Source organism: Artibeus jamaicensis, unplaced genomic scaffold, assembly GCF_021234435.1.
Source record: "Artibeus jamaicensis isolate MK-2021 breed Jamaican fruit bat unplaced genomic scaffold, CSHL_Jam_final contig_241, whole genome shotgun sequence".
Taxonomy (NCBI): Eukaryota; Metazoa; Chordata; class Mammalia; order Chiroptera; family Phyllostomidae; genus Artibeus; species Artibeus jamaicensis.
Genome location: NW_026521509.1, coordinates 8,386,874 through 8,407,283, shown reverse-complemented (window position 1 = coordinate 8,407,283; position 20,410 = coordinate 8,386,874). Strand labels below are relative to the sequence as shown.

Sequence of the window (20,410 nt, the reverse complement as noted above, 5' to 3'; positions counted from 1 at the left end):
AAAAAAAGGAAAAAAAATAATGAAGTAGGTCCAGAGATGTTCAAGAGACTTGGCTATGGTCACATATCCACAGAGTAAGGACTAAAAGCTATTTAAAAGTCAGATCTCTGCCCTGGCAGGTGTGGCTCAGTGGGTTGCACACCGGCCTATATGGACAGAGGGTTGCTACTTCGATTCCCAGTCAGGGCACATGCCTGGGTTGCAGGCCAGGTTCCTAGTTGGAGGTGTGTGAGAGGCAACCACACATTGATGTTTGTCTTCCTCTCTTTCCCTCTCTCTGAAAAATAAATGAATATTAAAAAAAAGCCAGACCTCTTTATTTGCCATCCAGTGTGTCTACTCCATGTTGGCAAATGTACTGCTATCCAGTCTCATATAATTTTATAATCCATCTGGCTCTTTCAAATAAATTATTTAGTACCAAAAGGGAATTAGCTAGTCATGGTGTTCACTGGGACAAAAGCTAGTTCAACCTACTTATCTACTCAGCTGTTTGGATTAATGGATGGCCATACTCATGAAGAATAATGTATAGAATCCTGGGTAATGTAGCTCACCTTATAAATACTTAAAGAAACTGGCCTATCAAATTCACTTCTGTTAATGTTCGAAATTCACCCCTCTTTAGATGTTAATACAAACACTCAGAATTTAGATTGTAAAAGTTTATTGATATCGTCAAAAAGCAAACAGGCAGACATTTGGTTATTTTTGCCACTACAATGTGTCATTTTTAATAGTATTTTAACAATGCATAACAAATAATATTTAAACCATTACTAGAAAAGTAAAGAGTCTACTTAAGGCACTTCAGATGAAAGCGAATTCCAACATTTCCACAAAGGCAACACTATTCTAAGTGTAGTAAATATCCGCTTTGTACAGATTTTAGCCACAATGCAACTCCTCTCCTTACATAAAAAGAATGTGCTCTTAAGAGAGATAAACCGAATGCAAAGGATGGTCATTCTTTCGATACTCATGGCAAATTATCTGGAGCTAACACAGATTACATGGCAGTAGTATTCCCCTGGCCAGTCTGCACAAATCAGGGCATCTTCATACAGGTCTCGTAAGAATCACAGCATGTGTATTTGGCCTGAGACACGTACAAGAACAGCAGAGAAGGAGTCCAGAATCACACAATTTACAGGGGAGTAATTAACCAAAAGTGGCTCCACGAAAGAGTTAGACTACGTCCCTCCACCTACCAAATGTACTCACAAAAACACATGAAAAAAACTCATATAAAACATTTCTTCTTAGATAGTTAAATCCATCTCTTTCTGCAAACCTCTATTATATAGGACTTCTAGATCGCATGGAAGATTTATTAGATAGTAAATAGTAGCAGGCAGTCACAGTATTATTTTCATTCAATACTTCTACAATTTCTGTTTCACAATCATAATTCTATTTCCGGCAGAGTGGCATTTCAGTATACTCTTCGTAACTATGGGGAGGTTATAGCTAGAGCTAATGATAACTGTCAGGTGTTCATTCTTCACAGAAATTTGGTTAGCACATATGGTTATTTCCACTGACCAAAAAAGACAACATTCAAACTAAGTCTCTTTGTTTACTTTGTTTTACCACTTAAAGTGGAGAATAAAGGCTAAAATAATAGCAAACAAAGAACAGCTTTCGAGAAGCACTGACTTCTATTTACAGGCAAACAATGCAGTATTTCATGACTGTCTTCTTTTAATCTACGGGGGTCCTTTTCCCAAACACAAGGATTACTGAAATATGTTGTAACTGTAATACAGAAACCAAATTCACCAGATGGGCCTATTTCTTTTCATTTAGGTACAAATGAAATAAGTGACGATGTTTAACACTAAGCTACATTTTTACTATAAGGTGTCCTGCCTTAAATAAAACTAGGGAGTCAGAATGAACCCAAAATCTTTCCAAATACAAGGTAGTTAGTTCCATACTCATACAGAAATCATAATCCTGTACTTAGAGATACTTTTTAACACCTACAGCTACCAGGAAGCATAGATAGCCAGCACTGTATTTCAGTCAGAAAGATGGAGGAGGACTGGCTACTCCTTTTTTTTCTAAAGGCTAGACATGTACTCTGAAGAACAGTGTTCTACTTTCAGAAGACCACATAGCATATATGATTTCTCTTCCCAAAAGGAAAAATGTGCAAGAGTATACACACTGATGCAAAAATGGAAAAGCTAAGGATGGATTCCTGATGTAGTACTGATCGGCAATAGGCATAGGTATGTATATGCAGGAACACCTGGTTAGGACTCCCTCCCACCTTTGGATAAGTAAAATCATCTGGACAAAAGTAAAGCAGTTTTGAACCTTGTTCTAATTAAACTGCAGTCATAGTTTTAACATTTTAATAATATTCTTAATACTATTAAATGAAATGTCCCATGAAGTTTACTGGGAAGGGAAAGTAAAGATTGTATCCAAATACTTCATGAGTTTGACAAGAAACTGCTGTTAAGGCACTACACATCTTCTTTGGTTAAATGATTAACTATTTAAATCACTTGGAAAAAAAGAGGTAATACAAAATACAAAGATTCATTCTTCTTTTCGCACACACATCTTTCTTCATTTTATCAATTTCCATTACTCCAGTGTCTACATATCTCTGGGATCCTTTTTAGCTCATCAGAAAGCTGAAACAAAAATATACACCAAACTATTAGTCTCTGGAAAAAGGTAGGCTTTATTTCTAATAAGTATCTTGACTTTAAGAGAGCAAAGAGTGTTCAAGTGCAGGTACTGGGTTGGCCAACAAGGTCGTTTAGGTTTTTTTTTTTTTCCCCATAAGAAGCCTCTTATAGTGCTCAGCTGTCTTTAACTTCACTAGAAACAATTTTGTTAGATTGTATTGTGGTCATATCAGTGTGCATTTTAAAAAGACTTAAACAAAATTGGTGAATTTTTGTGCAGCCATTTTAATATTGAAAATGGAAGAAAATATACAACGTATTTGATATATTATATTATTTCAAGAAAGGTAAAAACACAACTGAAATGCAAAAGAAGATTTGGGCAGTGTGTGGAGAAGGTGCTGTGACTGATCAAACGTGTCTGGAGTGGGTTGCGAAGTTCATGCTGGAGATTTCTCACTGGATGATGCTTCAAGGTAGGCTAGACCAGTTGAAGTTGATAGCCATCAAATTGAGACATTAATTGAAAACAATCAACATTCTACCAATCAGGAGATAGTCGACATACTCAAAATATCCAATTCAATGAAGTTGTTGGTGAAAATGAAAAATGTCTTTTACTTTACAGAAAAAAAAAACCCTAAATGAACTTTCTGGCTAACTCAATAAAATAAACTTTGAGTATTAATGGCAGAAAGTGAGGGAACCCTGACCTACTGAGGTAATCTTAGAAGGAAAAGGAAAAGTTAAAATATCTCCTTAAAGCAGACAACAAGAAATAACTGAATGAACCATAATGATCTAAGTAACAGAAATCCCAGCAAAATTTACTATGCATCCCGGTTAGTATTCTACAGAGGTGAAAGTATTTAAAAATATACTTACACAGAACACTAAGAATATAAAGTTGAAAGATTATAAGTCAAAAATCAAACTACTGGTAGAGTTTAGTCTTAAATAAGTTTGCAAGAAAAAAATGCAAGATTAATTTATGTTGTTCACTGATCAAAAGGCTTCCAGGAATGTTACAATACAATGAATCCATCAGGGAGTTCTTCAAAATTATCTACTAAAAAGTTGTGTTAAAAATATGAGGAATGACTTCCGGCCAAGACAGAGGCATAGGTGAAAACACTGTACCTCCTTGCACAACCAAGTTTATGAACAACAAATATTTAAAAACCAAACAAAACCAAAACAGAGAGAAAACTGAACTGTACTGAAGTCCGACAACAACGAACCATTCATCCAGACCAGTAAGAGGGGCAGAGTCGGCAGCTGGTGGAGAGGGGTCACAGCAGAAAAAAGCAGCCAGACAAACCCAGGAATGCAGGTGGCAGTTGGCAGATCCCAGGTGCAGGGTGGCAATGGGCAGACCCAGTGGGGGCGCACGGCGGCTGGCTGACCACGGTCACACATTTGTGCACAGATAAACCAGGCAAAGGAGTGAGCAGTGAGATAGACTGCACAACCTAGGGCCCCAGCTCCGGGAAATAAAGCCTAAAAGCACCAATTGGAAAAACTTTTGGGGATCGAGGTGCCAGGAGAGGCTCCCAGGCTCACAGAGAGTTCCTTGGAGAGACCCACAGGGTTCTGGAGGGTGCACAGGCCCACACATCTGAGAATCTGCACCAGAAGGGCCCAATTTGCTTATGGGAAGCAACAGAGGGGACCGAAATCCAAGAGCAGAAGAAAACGCTATTGTCCCTCTCTGACCCTGCCCCACATACAGCGTCACAACCCAGTGACCTGGGGTGTCCAGCCCTGGTGAACACCTAAGGCTCCACACCTACGACATAACAGATGCAAAAAGACCAAAACATTATGGCTCAAGAAGAAGAACAGCTCAAAGCCCCAGAGCCAATACTTCTAAGCGACCAAGAGACAGCCACCCTATCGGATGCAGAGTTCAAAACACTGGTTATCAGGATGCTCACAGAACTGGTTGATTTTAGTCACATATTAGAAGAAAAAATGAAGGCTTCACTAAGTGAAATGAAGCAAAATGCACAGGGAAACAATAGTGATGGAAAGAAAACTGGGACTGAAATCAATGGAGTGGACCAGAAGGAAGAAAGAAACACCCAACCAGAAAAGGATGAAAAAACAAGAATTCAAAAAAAATGAAGAGAGGCTTAGGAACCTTCAGGACATCTTTAAACGTTCCAACATCCAATTATAGGGATACCAGAAGGGGAAGAGGAACAGCCACGAGTGGAAAACTTATTTGAACAAATAATAAAGGAGAACTTCCCCAATCTGGCAAAGGAAGGAGACTTCCAGGAAATCCAGGAAGCTCAGAGAGTCCCAAAGAAGGTGGACCCAAGAAGGAACACACCAAGGCACATCATCATTACATTAGTCAAGATTCAAATGAAGGAGAGAATCCTAGAAGCAGCAAGAGCTAAGGGGACAGTCACCTACAAAGGAGTGCCCATCAGACTGTCAGCGGATTTCTCAGAAGAGACCTTACAGGCAAGAAGGGGCTGGAAAGAAGTATTCCAAGTCATGAAATCCAAAGACCTACATCCAAGATTGCTCTATCTAGCAAAGCTTTCACTTAGAATGGAAGGGCAGATAAAGTGCTTTTTAGATAAGATCAAATTCAAGGAGTTCATCATCACCAAGCCCTTATTCTATGAAATGTTAAAGGGACTTATCTAAGAAAAAGAAGGTAAAAAAGATGAACAGTGAAAGGACAGTAAACTCACAGTTATTAACAGCCACACCTAAAACAAAAGCAAACTAAGAGGACAGCTAGATCAGGAGTGGAAACATAGAAATGAAGATCACGTGGAGTGTTAGCAACAGGGGAGTGGGAGGAGGAGAAGGGGGGAGAAGGTATAGAGAATAAGTAGCATAGACAGTGGGGAGAAAATAGACAAGGGGAGGGCAAGAATAGTATGGGAAATGTAGAAGCTAAACTTATGACACATGGACATGAAGGGAGGGATGTGGGTGGGAGGGGTGTGCAGGGTAGGGGGGAATAGAACAACTGTAATGGCATAGTCAATAAAACATTTAAAAATATGAAGAATGAATTTATGTTTAAAAATATCACTTGATATACTTTACCTTTACTGTTCATAATCCTTTATAGAACAATGTTATATTAAAAGAATAGAAATTACAGTAATTGGCACTCAGGTTATGTAACTAAACTTAATCACAATAATCCCAATTACAAAGGGGACCTCCCCCCAAAAGCCCTGGGATTAGGTATTAAAAATTGTGTATTTATTCTTACATGTTTAAAGTTCAGTCACCTTAGAAGTGCTGTCCACTTAATGCAATACATTTACTGAAACTTTTTTCCAGTGCTCATTTTGAACACAAATTCAAAACTAAAATAGTTTAGTTTTGAATTTGTTAATTTTGATGTCTTTTAGTGTTACCGCTGTTTTCTGTCTCACCTCTTCAAACTGGTCAAAAGTCCTCATTTCCCTTTGAGGACTTTTTTCATCAGGGAAAACAAAACAGGTTGCTTGGGGCTAGATCAGGTGAATGGGGAGGGTGGGGAACAGGATATGTGGGGTGGGCCGGGGCACAGGCAGTCATGCCGGTTTTGGTCAAAAACGGCTGAATAGTCAGCGTGGTATGGGCAGGTGTGCCCATAAATCACCAATCCTGAAATGGGCAAATGTGTTAAGTCTTAAGAAAAAAATTGCTGAAGCCTAATGCAGCCTCTTACAACAATACCAGCTGGTCACTGATGCAGATGGGTTCCTAGAACAGTCACTAAGCAGGGGAAGCCTGTACTACAAGGGGTGCGCCCTCCAGAAGGCAATTCCAGGTTTTCTTTTGGGTCTCCCCTCCTATGTAGGTACATTTCTCTTGGCTATGAACAGTAAAATCAAGAATTTATGACCAGCCCTGGCTGCTGTAGCTCAGTGGACTGAGCACGGGCCTGTGAAGCAAAGGGTCACCAGTTTGATTACCAGTCAGGGCACACGCCTGGGTTGCAGGCCAGGTCCCCAGTAGGGGGTACATGAGGGGCAGATGCCCACAATGATGTTTCTCTCCCACCCTTTCTCCTTCCCTTCCCCCTCTCTAAAAATAAATATTTAAAAAAAATTTACAAGCAGGTGAGTAATTTACACCCTGAGGCTTGGATATTTCTATGAACATTTTAAGATGTTCTTTTTTTTTTAAGATTTCATTTATTTATTTTTAGAGAGAGGGAAGGGAGAGAGGAGAGAGGGAAGGAAACATCAACATGTGGTTGCCTCTCACCTGCCCCCAATGGGGACCTGGCCCACAACCCAGGCAGGTGCCCTGACTTGGAATCCAAAATGGTGACCCTTTGCTTAGCATCTGGTGCTCAATCCACTGAGTCACACCAGCAAGGGCTCAAGATGTTCTTAAATACTCTTTCACATGCTCTCTACAAACTGGATTTTAATCAAATGTTTTGTTTATGGCATCTAGAGATCCCTGAAAAGCAGAGGTGAGAAGTCTTCAAAAACATTAAAAAAAATAATTTTCTCCTCAAGAGGTAGTATAGCATGCAGACAAGGAACTGTGTTGACTAGATATGGTATAAGGTGTTCTCTATGTTGTTTTATACATTTCTATCTTAAATGAGGTGATGTTAGAATAACCCTGAAAGATGTCCCTGGGAAGTCACATACTATTGTCCATTATATCATAAATATCTTACATTAATTTTTATATGCAACATACCTAAATTAAATTGAAGACTATCTCTTTGTTTTAGAAGCTAGAATAGCCCGGAGATAAGAAAATATTATAAAGCAACATCAACTCTAATCTTTATAAGTCATCACTATATAATTGAACAATAATCATACCTATATGGATATCCATGATATTTAGATCTGAAAATAGAGAGCAACCAACTGAAGAATAATACAACAAGTCCAATGCCAGCCATGCACATCACTGCAGAAAAACAAAAAGAGTAAAATTAGCATGTTATTAGCATGTTAAGTGTGATGAAGAACCAGGGCATACATTTTAGTCTACAGTTCAAGGAGTGAAACAGAAGGGCTACAACTTACTGGTAAACCGCAACTTTCCACACTTTGCGTGCCCATTCTTTTTTTTTTTTTTTAAGATTTTATTTATTTATCTTTAGAGAGGAAGGGAAGGAGAGAGGGAAAGAAATATCAGCGTATGATGCCTCTCGTGGGTCCCCTGCTGGGAACTGGCCTGCAACCCAGGCATGTGCCCTGACTGGGAATTGAACCATGATCCTTTGGTTCGCAGGCCCATGCTCAATCCACTGAGCTACACCAGTCAGGGTCACATGCCCATTCTTTTACATACAGGATTCTGCCTTGCCCTTTAATATACGTAGTACAATATATTAGAGTAGCTTTATTTACATAGCTGTGCGATTTAATTGTATGAATTAATGAACTCTTTTAAAGCCATGACAATCAGGAATCTTGCATTAAAACATTTTTCTACTGACAAGAAAAACACTTATTAACTCCTTTTAAATCCTTAAACATGGCCTTATTGCATTATTGATAAATACTGACTTAAGGACATCTGATGACATGTAACAGTCTCCATTGAAAGTACTTTATCCACACACGGGTAGCTTACACTACCTGTGTGAGGAACTCACTTAACATGGATACCTCATTTTATTTTTTAAATGCTTGAATTTGTTCAATATGTTTGCTTGGGTCACGGCTGGAGGACACTAGGCAGAGGGTTGCTATTTTTTAATAAGCATTGCAGCATGCATTAATTTTTAAAAGATTTTATTTTAAATCTTTTACAGTGGATTTACTTTTATTTTTTGAGGAGGAGGGAAGGAGAGAAAAACATCCATGTGTGGTTGCCTCTTGTATGCCCCCTACTGGGGACCTGGCCAGCAACCTAGGCATGTGCCCTGACTGGGAATCAAACCAGTGACTGGTTTGCAGGCCAATAATCAATCCACTGAGTCACACCAGCCAGGGCTGGACACCTCATTTTAAATGATGGGGAAAGACCTTGATTCCTTGCCTTAAGTTCATAGCTCTCTCCATTAATCTCGTAAGCCCTGGTTTAGCATAGCAGTTAATGATCCTAACTCTAGACACTAGCCCCACAATGCTCAAGTATGATTCCCATATGTTGAGACTCTGAGTCCCCAGACTAGGACTGGCTAAGGAGCATAAAGGCAGGGATGTGGGAAAGCATGCATGCTACAGCAATGAAAGCTCTAGGGAAATACACTTATGGGCCAATACTAAAAACAAATTTTAGTTCTCTTATATTGCGGGAACAATTTTTTGCTTTTAAATTTTCAAACAACATGATCAGTGGCCAAAATATAGAAGTCAAAAATCTTTTCCTGAGTATTGATGCACTGTCTTTTTCCCCCCTAATTAAAATGCACACATACATATACATATACAGTATCACTGTGTATATGTTTGTATTCTACTTTTTTCATATTTTATTTCCAGGTACATAGTAAGTGCTAAAGAAATTTTTAGTATTATTTGTGATTATTTCATTAGGTTAGAATCTTAGAAATAGATGAAAAAGTGATTACTTTAATGTCTCCAAAATGTTATGACGACTTAAATTCATGCCAACAGTGTAGCACCCAGATGGCCTTTTCCCTAGTAACGAATACCAAACAGGCAATTTTTTAAAAGTCAGGCAATTAGCCCTGGCTGATATAGCTCAGTGGATTGAGAGTGGGCCGCGAACCAAAGGGTCACCAGTTTGATTCCCAGTCAGGGCACATGCCTGGGTTGCGGGCCTGGTCCCTGGTGGGGGCCACGTGAGATGCAACCACACACTGATGTTTCGCTCCCTCTCTTTCTCTCTTCCTTCACCTCTCTCTAAAAATAAATAAATAATCTTTAAAAAATTTATTTAAAAAAACAAAAAAAAAGTCAGGCAATTTAAGGATACATATTAACGGAATAAAAAATTGATACATTAGTTATGTCTTTCCAATGTATAAAATTTCATTTTTAAAAGAATACTTTATTTATTTATTTTTAGAAAGAGGGGATGGGAAGGAGAAAGAGTGGGAGGAAAACATCAATGTGTGGTTGCCTCTTATGTGTCCCCTACTGGGGACCTGGCCTGCAACCCAGGCATGTGCCCTGACTGGGAATCGAACAGGTGACCTTTTGCTTCACAGGCCCGTGCTCAATCCACTGAGCTACAACAGCCAGGGCTAAAATTTTGGGTTTTTTTCAAAAGATTTTATTTATTTATCTTTAGAGAGGAAGGGAAGGAGAGAAGGAGAGAAACATCAATGTGTGGTTGCCTCTCGTGAGTCCCCTGCTGGGAAATGGCCTGCAACCCAGGCTTGTGCCCTGACTGGGAATCAAACCGCGATCGTGTGGTTCACAGGCCCACGCTCAATCCACTGAGCTATGCCAGCCAGGGTAAAATTTCATTTTAATGTAGCAAAATAAGCATCTTCCAAATTTGGAATGTCATCATCATGTTTTATTTTTTAAGTTTAAAAAATGACTTTATTTATTTATTTTTAGAGAGGGGAAAGGAGACAAGAGAGAGAAACATCCATTTGTTGTTTCTTGTGCGCCCCCTACTGGGGATCTGGTCTGCAATCCAGGCATGTGCTCTGACCAGGAATCCAACTGGTGACCTTTGGGTTCTCAGGCTGGCACTCAACCGAATGAGCCACACCAGCCAGGGCATTTTAGTAAACAGACTTTATTTACCTAGGTTAATTCTGATGCAATTTAAACTATTTAACCATAAAAGGAAAAACTCTGACTTAGACTGACTTCATGTAAGTAAAATTAAAATTACATTGTTGGCATTTCTTTGCAACAGATACCAACGTGTGGATATTCTAATATATAAAAAGTCCATGCAAACCAACAGGAAAAGGACTAAGACACTAATAGGTAAGTGGCAAAAGATAAAAAGATACTTTATAGATGGAAGAACACAACAGCTAATAAACATTTTGGAAAATATTTAACCTCACAAGCTCACTAATAACCAAAGTACAAAATAAAATAACATTTCCCCCTTATCTGATCAAGCAAGAAGCACACATGTACCCATACTCTGTTAACAAAGTTATCTAATACTGATAAAATTATAGTGAAAGCATGCACAAATACTACTAGTAGGAATCTAAATTATTAATGATCCCATTTGGGGAAACAATTTGACATCATCAGTTTAAAGAATCAAGAAAATTAAAAATACATGCAGAACCACAGTCATCCATCTGACTATTGGGAATCTACCTTAAGGTATCAATATGAAATGAGGATAAAGCTTAATATACCATGACAGTCACTACAGAAGAGTTTATCATAATGAAAGAAAAAAAAAACTAAATGCTTAACAAAATCGGAACAGTAAATTACAGGATAGAGTATAAATTTAAAATTATGTAAGGAAAATATTTAGTGAATTATTTAACTCCATTTAAAAAGGGGGAGTACCAGATTCACGATTTTAGACTAGAATTTTAAAGATGTTTTTACAAATGGAAAGAACTATATTAGCTTTTTTAATGGTGGAATAATGGATAACTCTCCTCCCAAATGTTTCGTATTCCTATCCCCTCCCACATTTTGTATAATTAGGATTATTACTTTTAAAATAGTAATGAAATAAAATAACTTACTTATAAACAACAGGGGAAGTGATTAAGGGGTCATCGTTGTTTCTTTATTAAAGGCAGAATTGGCATGTGATATGACTTACTCTTTCGCTTTCCAATATCCAAGTCAGATGTAGCAGCTTCACATAAAAGCACCATCCCTAAGGTAACCCCGCCATCTTTAAAAAAAACTGTTTAAGGAAAAATTCACACAGACACAAAAGACATACCACTTCAATATTCCTAGTCTTAGTCTTTCATAAAGAAAGTTAGAATAGATATATAAATCTACAACATTTAATTACAAAATGCTGTAAATAAGTAACCTTGGGTCTAAACAGCATAATCATTTACTATGAAGATATAACAAAAATATTAAGGCTGAAAAATTGCTTATTTGTAAAAATCAAGATTGATATTTTAAACAAATGCATGGTTGTAACTTACAGATGACTATGAGTTTTCCTGCCATAGGACTTTGATATAACATTGCTGGATAGTCTTACAACTTTTGCTTCAATCTCATACATATTTTAAAGAACTAAAGACATTTTGAATAATGTTTCAACCACCATCCAAAAAAGGACACACTTAAAATATACACCATTTAGATAGAATAGCAACTAATTTTTATTTGAAAAATAACTTCCCAAAAATTCTTCACAATTTCAACAATTAGCCTTTGAAAAACAAATTACTACCTAATTTTGTCCTATTGTAATTAAAAAAGAAAATCCCACATGCCATGATCTTTTATTCAGCTTAATATAGAAGCTACATAAATACAAAACAGTCTATCAAGCAAACAGGTAACACATAGCATGGTTGAATGCTAAAATAAAAACAGAATGTGTTCTTCCAGAAAAGAGAGATTCACCCTGCAGTTTGGTTAATACAAACAGCAGGTGAAAATGCCCAAATTAATTATGCATACACACATACACACTGTATAGTCTGCATGTGGGTGTAATTAAGCAGAAAGGGAAACAAAGGTGTTCAGATAAGGCCTAAAGGAATAAGTGGCTCTGTAATTTGTCCATTCATCCCTTCATTCCCATCTTGTGCTTTCTCTCCCTCATTAGAAATGATGCCTATTCATCATATTTTTAGTTGCTTGGCCAAGTCATCTTCTCTGGAAATTATTTTTTTCCCCTGAGTTACTTATATCCAGGTACATGTAAAGACTGAGCACTTCTATAGGCTTTGTCTACAGGGTACTCTGATTAACGGTTGACACTTATATTTGGAACGGTTTATTTCAGTATCATGTTCTATATGCTTTCTGTTTGAATGAGTTTTCCATCTTGAAATATATCGCCAGGGTTTCTGTGTGCTGTTCTCAGTTACCAAGAACTCTGATGCACTTCCTTGTATATGGTTTCCTTTCGTTCATTGATTGTTTAAACTTTTACTAACGCTGCTTACTATATAGCAGTCACTGCCTATTATATGTTGGAATTACAAATTTGGATGAAATACAGACCCTTCCTTGGACAAGTTTATACTGCAGTAGGGAGAGACAATGAAATAAATAATAAATAAGTAATCATCATTAAATGTTCCCTTGGGATAACTGAATAGGAAATAGAGGAGGCAGCATGCCGGAACATGTAAGAACTAGGCTACTAAAAGAGCTAGCAGAATCAAAGTACCTTAATACATGATGAAGGCAAAGATATTTGCATAAAATGAAACCTAATTACAAAATTCTGGGAAAATGTTTAAATAACCTTGATTATTACTGGCAAAAGCAGATTTTAAAAATGACCTACAAGTTTTGGCTCGCTGAATTAGCAGTTAATAAAAAAGAGGACACATAATAATGGTGACAACTTGCTAGGGTTATCAGTACACATACACACACCCGGCAGCAACCTCCCCCTTTGTAGCAAAAACCCTTTTGGGAAACAATTTGGACAAATCATCAAAAGCAAAAGACAGTTTCATATACTTACTTCTTGAAATTTGGAGATATGCCAAATTATTTTTATATCTAAGAAAACATTCTTTTTTTAAATGATTTTAGAAAAGATTTTATTTATTTATTTGTGGAGAGCGGGAAAGGGAGGGAGAAAGAGAGGGACAGAAACATCAGTGTGTGGTTGCCTCTCATGAGGCCCCTGCTGGGGACCTGGCCTACAACCCTGGCATGTGCCATACACTGGGAATCCAACCAGCAACCCTTTAGTTCTTAGACTGGTACTCAATCCACTGAGCTATGCCATCCAGGCAAAAATTAAAAAATTCTTAATCAGCCCTGGCTGGCATAGCTCAGTGGCTTGAGTGCCAGCCTATGAACCAAAAGATCACCGGTTTGATTCCCAGTCAGGGCACATGCCTGCATTGTGGGCCAGGTCCCCACTGGGCAGGGTGGGGGGGTGTGCCTCGTGAGAAGCAACCACATATTTCTCCCTCCTTTCCCCACTCTTTAAATAAATAAATAAAATCTTTAAAATTTTTTCCTAATCAAACTTTTGAGTTTTGAGTCTTTAGGCTTTGTGTCCAGTAAAAAAAAAGGGGGGGGGTGTGTTTTAAATCTTCTACAAAGTTCCCTATATCTAACAAAATTAAACAGCTTTATTAATGATCTCACCATTCTACCCCACACACAGTACAGAAGGTACTGTCTTGTAATCTGCACACATCTGTTTGTCCCAGTACTACAAGCTCCTTAGAAAAATCTTGCCTTCACAGCATTTAGCAAAATAACTGCTTGGAAAACATTACCTTCCCAACCACTACCAATAAAGCAAAAAACGGAGAGAACAAATCTCCATGAAAAAAATTCCCATTGTGCATCTTATTAACCAAATTTATAAGAAAGTCTACATTCCAATAGGCTTACAAATGCTGTTCTAAATGTACATGAGAGCCTAAGATGTTTAACCTTTAGACAAAGGGAAAAAGTAAGAAACTTCTAATTTCTTAAACTTACATGATTATATTTAAAAATTTAGGACAAAGCTAGAAACCAAGAGACTGAAAATCAATTAAATAACATGTTACAATTTTAACTGCCCTTTTGCTCCACTGTTCAGTTTCAAAGTACAATTAATTGAGATCATTTCCAGATACTGTAAAATTTCCCAGGTACAATAATTGGTTAATCTATCAAATCATAAACAAACATTTTCAACTTAAATTTGAAGAAATTTCTGCGAACCAGAGTATCGCGGTTCGATTCCCAGTCAGGGCACATGCCTGGGTTGCAGGCCAGTTCCCAGCAGGGGACAAATGAGAGGCAACCACACATTGATATTTCTCTCCCACTCTTTCTCCTTCCCTTCCCCTCTCTCAAAAAATAAATAAATAAAATATTTAAAAAAAAAATTAAAAAAAAAAAATTAAAAAAAAAAAAAAAAAAAAGAAATTTAAGATAAGCCAGACCTAGAAATGCAGCTGCAATTTGCTCTTCCTTATTGTGGAATATATGTATGTGTGTGTGTAATGTATAAATATGCCCTTATATATGTTTTATAATTATATAATATATATTAAATATATAGTATAAATACATTTTTATTGGGTTGGTGTACACACACACACACACGCACACACACACACACAAAAGCTTTCAAACAGAGAACAGATTGGCACTTGCATAAGGTAAGTGGTGGGAAGTAGGAAAAAGAGATGAACTATTTTTTTGTTTTTTAGTTTCAATAAGTTGAATACAAATAAATAAATTTTATAATTTGGGAAAAATGGGTTAATATTTTTCTTTCAATCTTCTTTCTCATCATAGAGACTAGCTATTTATTATTAATCTTCTCAGCTCACCATTCCATGGTTGAATAGATTAAATCTCCTGACCCCAGGCTCAATTTTTTTAAAGATTTCATTTATTTACTTTTAGAGAGAGAAGAAGGGAGGGAGAAAGAGAGGGAGAGAAACACTGATAGGCTGCCCTTTGAAAGCCCCCAATCGAGGACCTGGTCCACAAACCAGGCATGTACCCTGACCAGGAATCGAACTGATGACCTTTCGGTTTCTGGGATGATACCTAACCTACTGAGCCACACCAGTCAGGGCTAGGCTGAATTTTAAGCAGTAAATTAATTTCTCTATATTATATAAGAATATTATTTTAAGAAAATATCATTTTCCCAAATGTCCTTCAATTAAAACCAAAAGCTTAATTTTTTTCAGAATGTTTCCCTTGAATTATCTTTAATAAATCACTGAGAGAGTAAAATAAAATAAGGAAAAACATACAGGGGTGGGCATAAGTAGGTTTACAGTTGTTCATATTAAATAATACAATAAATAAGTAATGCGAGAATAAGTGGTTTCATATACTTAAAACTGTAAACCTACTTTTGTCCATGTTTCAACACAAATATTTACTAAGGGCAGTGTTTCCAGGGGGTTTGATTTTTTTCTTTTTCTTTTCCTTTTAAGCTGAGTCTTGTTTTTTAATGATTTTATTTCTTTTTAGAGAGAGAGAGGAAGGGAAGGAGAAAGAGAGGGAGAGAACATCAATGTGTGGTTGGCTCTCATGCATCCCCTACTGGGGACTTGGCCCACAACTCAGGTATGTGCCCTGACTGGGAATCAAACCAGTGACCCTTTGGTTCATAGGCTTGCCCTCAAGCCACTGAGCCATGCCAGGCAAGGCTGATTTTTTTTTATTTATACTTAACACTGTTTTCCTACTCTATGAAGAACACTGTTCTTTAAAATCATAGACTAATTCAAATTAAACATTCCATTCTTGCTTGGAGGATCATAGTCACTTAATTTATAAGTACAATTTCTGAGTTGCCACAATTTACAACCAACATACACAGCTTCAAATAAGGAGTTTCTGAAGACAAAAAGCCCATGTTTCTCTAAACTTTGTAGTTTCCAGGAAACAGAACCCTGTCCACTTCACAGTCCAGAGCTGATGCTGACCCCTTTGCACTTAGCCTGGTTTTGCTTTGAGCACATCAAAACATCGCTTCATTTACATTTCACCAAAGCCCCGCCCCTTCCTCAAATCTCAGAACTCTGTTTCTCTTTAGGTAAGATGTGCCTTAATTCCCCCATATGCAATCTGCCTTGTAGCAAGATCCAAAGAACCTGGCTTTGTCAGACTCTGGTTTGTCCCTGATGGTCTTTAGTTGATTAGGCTAGGACTTATGACATAGCAATATAATTCTAAAGATATTATTACTTGCATTAATAAGAGAGTAACTGCAACCAAATTCTATAGCGAGAATACTACAATACGAGAAAAAAATGCAAATTACAACACAGCACCAAGGATTTGTAAAGAGGATACTGAACAGAAGAACAATATGTGTTTCAGCTACAAACTGGGCTTGGCTGCTTCCATGGATATAATTCTGGAGGGAAAAAAGACAAAATCAAATCTTTAAATATTTGAATATTTAAATTTTGTTATCCTAATCCTACAATGGGCTATTTTTGAACTATATGAACTTATTGATTCACCTTCATTAATAATGAAGGCATTGGGTCTGTGGCATTCATCAGTAAATACGTTTGGATAAAATAAAAACTATTTGTGTTATTTATAATTTTTCATCCCATTGTACTTATACTATGTTTTCAACAACAGAATATATGAGAAAACTAGTATTTCAGTGTATAAGACTGGGACGTACACAATGTAAGCTCCATGAAGATAGGATCGTGTTTTTCTGTTTATCAGTATACCTAGTAATACCGAGCCCAGTGCCTAGAAACCACAGATGCTCAAGTACTTGATCAAACATTGTATTTAGCTGAAGGCTGACTTTCATTCTTAGCTAGGTTATTCAAAACGACTCATCAAATGCGATAAGAAACTTCCTCCTTTAAAGAGTACTACGTTGTTTTTTTTTTTAGCAACTAAAGCTTGTTAACAGAAAGACTGAAAATCCAAAGCTAAAATCTGGTTCCCTCATGTGCTGGTCTCTCACAGGCTAATAAGCAGTAAGGTCAACTTTGCTATAACAATGGAACCCAATCCCGGATTCTCTTACCACGTGTCCCGTGTGGGGATTCTTATGGGCATACGGTGGTCCTCTGATATGATTCCACATCTGACCAGATGTCATAGCAAGCACAAAACACTATGAAACGAAAAAATAATGAAATACTCATACGACATGGTGCAGCCATTCCCACCTTGAATCAACTGATAGGTGGTATGAAAAGTGCATCTACTCAAGTAATACATAAAGAACATTTTTTCCAGATAAGTGATTTCTTAATTAAGGGCTTGTCTTTCACCACGAGGATCACAAGACTAAATACTTACTTTGAAAGAAAAACACCATCTTAAAATGATCAATAAGCTGATACAAGTTTTAAAATTGAATATTCAAAAGCCTTTGAGAAGATTATTTCCAAAAGAACTGTAGATTTTCTAGAGGTGACAGTCTATCACTTAAGTTGAACAAAAACTGGGGGTGCAACCAGTTCTTCCGAGCTTTGGGCATCCTAATGAGATGATGGAGGAAGCAAACCGACCTTAAGGTATAAAGTAACAATAATATATGAAATCCTTTCCACAGTTAAGAAATAAGCAAAGTGCTACCTAACAATGCAACATTAGTTTTATTCATACAATTTTCTTCTAAAATTCACTCACCAAAGCTGCAAAAGCCCATCCAGTTTTATTAAAGAGGAATTCCATATTGCTTCTTCGAAGATACACAAGTCCACCAATAACAGCTAAAAGCAATCCCAGCATAAGGGGACCAGCATAATTTGGGGGTCTTATTACTCTAATCTAATGGGAAAGAGAGAAAAACATGTTAAAGTATAAAATTGATTATACAGGTCAAAGTGATGTGAAATGAAAACAATAAAAATCACCGTGATTGCTTTCAGGAAAGATTACATTTCTTTATTTGCATCTTAGCTAAGAATCTACAGTGTATCTTAAAATGGGATGGGATAGGTACAAATTCTGTTTAACCACAACAGAACATCTTTTAGATTACAGTATATGCCAAGTACAACTAGATAATCCATGATTTAATAAGGTCAAAAGAGTGGTTTCCATGCCAAATTCAATGATAGAGGGTGTTTTGTAATTTCATGCATTCATCAAGATGATTCTGAGAAATGCTACTCATATGTGAAATGCTACTTCTGTGAAATGGACTGCCCAACGATTACCACCTCAGTGAAGTGTGGACAAGACCAATCAGGACCTCCCCAGTGAGATTCCAAGTGGGTAACGGCAAAGTAACTTTCTACAGAGTAGGGAAACTTACGGTGACATCAGTTCTGTCAGCAATCCAGCGGGCAATCTGCTCAGCTGAAAAGCCGCGCACCTGCAATTCATATGTATCACCCCTTTTGGGTTTCCCTTTCGCCGGAAAGTTGATGAAAGTTGGCGCTGAATTCATGTTGAGCTGAGTGAAAAGTAGTCCATGAAATGTAAGTGTTTGAGGGGAAAAAACTTAATGGCAAATATTATCTTGAAAATTAGACATTTTATAAAGATGAGGAAGCCTAGGGTTAGGTAGGTTAAGTGATTTGCCTAAGGAAAGGAGTAAATGGTGGAGCAAGGATTCAAATCCAAAGCTGCCCATGACCTTAATTAGCACATTTTACTGACCAAATATAAAATCCTAGCCAAGAAACCTATATTTTACTCCTTTAGAATGGAAAACCTCCCATACTGCCAACATTTAAAAAAAGATTTTATTTATTTTAAAGATTTTATTTATTTATTTTTAGAGAGAAGGGAAGGGAGGGAGAAAGAGAGGGAAAGAAACATAGATGAGCAAGAGATACATCAATTGGTTGCCTTTCCCACGCCCCCAACTGGGGACCTGGTCCACAACCCAAGCATGTGCCCAAACTGGGAGTCAAACAGGTGACCTTTTAGTTTGTAGGCCAGAACTCATCTGGAGCCACACCAGATTGAGTTCTGGCCTGTGAACCAAAAGGTTGTTGGTTTGATTCCCTGTCAGGCAACTGATCAATGTTTCTCTCATGCACAGATATTTCTCTCCTTATCTCCCTCCATTTCCCCCTCTCTAAAAATAAATAAATTGATAGATAGATAGATGGATCTTTTTAAAGAAATCTGCGGTTATGTGTTTGGTGTAAAGAGTGCATGAAGTGAGGAGGACTAAGGAATTTTGACTTTAGTCTATATGCCGCTATTTCCAAGAGTACATTCCATAAAGTCTAGTCAAAATACTCCATTAAAAGGTCCAGTAATTTGGGAAATTCTGCATATTACAGTCCACTACTGGAATGAAAATTAGAACAGATATCAGCATTTTATAGCCTATGAGAAGTCTTGTGTTGGGAGACATCTCTCTATGAGTTTCTGCTTGTCTTGAAAGCAGAGGCACTGACTGCCTTCATTCTGGATGATCTTGTCAAGGATATCTGGGTAGGCTTTGAAGATACAGAGTCTCCCTTCAAAGCAAAGAGCATGCATGCTTATTTACCTTTATAGATAAAAAAATATGATAGTTACTATCTTTTTTTAAAAGATTTTATCTATTTATTTAGAGAGAGGGGAAGGGAGGGCGAAAGAGAGGGAGAGAAACATCAATGTGTGGTTGCCTCTCACATGCCCCTAACTGGGGACCTGGCCTGCAACCCAGGCATGTGCCCTGACTGGGAATTGAAATGGCGACCCCTTTGGTTCACAGCCCAAGCTCACCACTGAGCTATACCAGCCAGGGCTACCTTTATAAATTTTTTTAAAAATATTTGTTTATTTATTTATTTTAGAGAGAGGGGAAGGAAGGGGGGGAAGGAGAGAGAAGAAGAACAACATCGATTGTCTGCCTCTTATGTACCAGCCTGGGGACCAAACCTGCAACCCAGGCATGTGCCCTGATAGGGAATTGAACAGGTGACCTTTTGGTCCGTGGGAGGAGACCCGACCAACTGAGTCATGCCAGTCAGGGGCACAGAAGATTTTCTTTTCCAAATATTGGAGCTCCCGTCCCACAATGCAACCCACTGGCCCTCTTTGGGCTGTGATATGGGAAGTGGGGGGCTGAGGAATTGGTGCAAGAAAGTACTGACACTGTGGATACTGTTGTTGATGTGAGTTATAAAGTCCTTATAACTCTGACCCCGGAGTATTACATCTGCTGCTAGCATTTATGAAACTGTGGCAGGCTAAACTGTTACCTTGCAAGTACAGTAAAACTTCAGATACTGCACAGCTCTTGATATTCTAAAGTAATAAATAACATTATTTTTTTAAAACTGATGT

At 37.6% G+C, this 20,410-nt stretch overlaps 1 protein-coding gene across 1 annotated transcript in view; it reads right to left on the bottom strand.

Moving 5' to 3' along the window:
• Positions 1-650: 650 nt before the first annotated feature.
• The window catches only part of MAGT1 (magnesium transporter 1), a 38,840-nt gene continuing 19,080 nt past the window's right edge, over positions 651-20,410 (bottom strand). The window contains exons 4-10 of the mRNA XM_037132199.2: positions 18,435-18,575; positions 17,804-17,944; positions 17,193-17,282; positions 16,487-16,550; positions 11,325-11,399; positions 7,460-7,550; positions 651-2,651 (exon numbers count right to left, since the gene is read on the bottom strand). Coding sequence (XP_036988094.1) covers positions 2,636-2,651; positions 7,460-7,550; positions 11,325-11,399; positions 16,487-16,550; positions 17,193-17,282; positions 17,804-17,944; positions 18,435-18,575 — 618 coding nt within the window. The 3' untranslated portion in view covers positions 651-2,635. The remainder of the gene's footprint in view (positions 2,652-7,459; positions 7,551-11,324; positions 11,400-16,486; positions 16,551-17,192; positions 17,283-17,803; positions 17,945-18,434; positions 18,576-20,410) is intronic.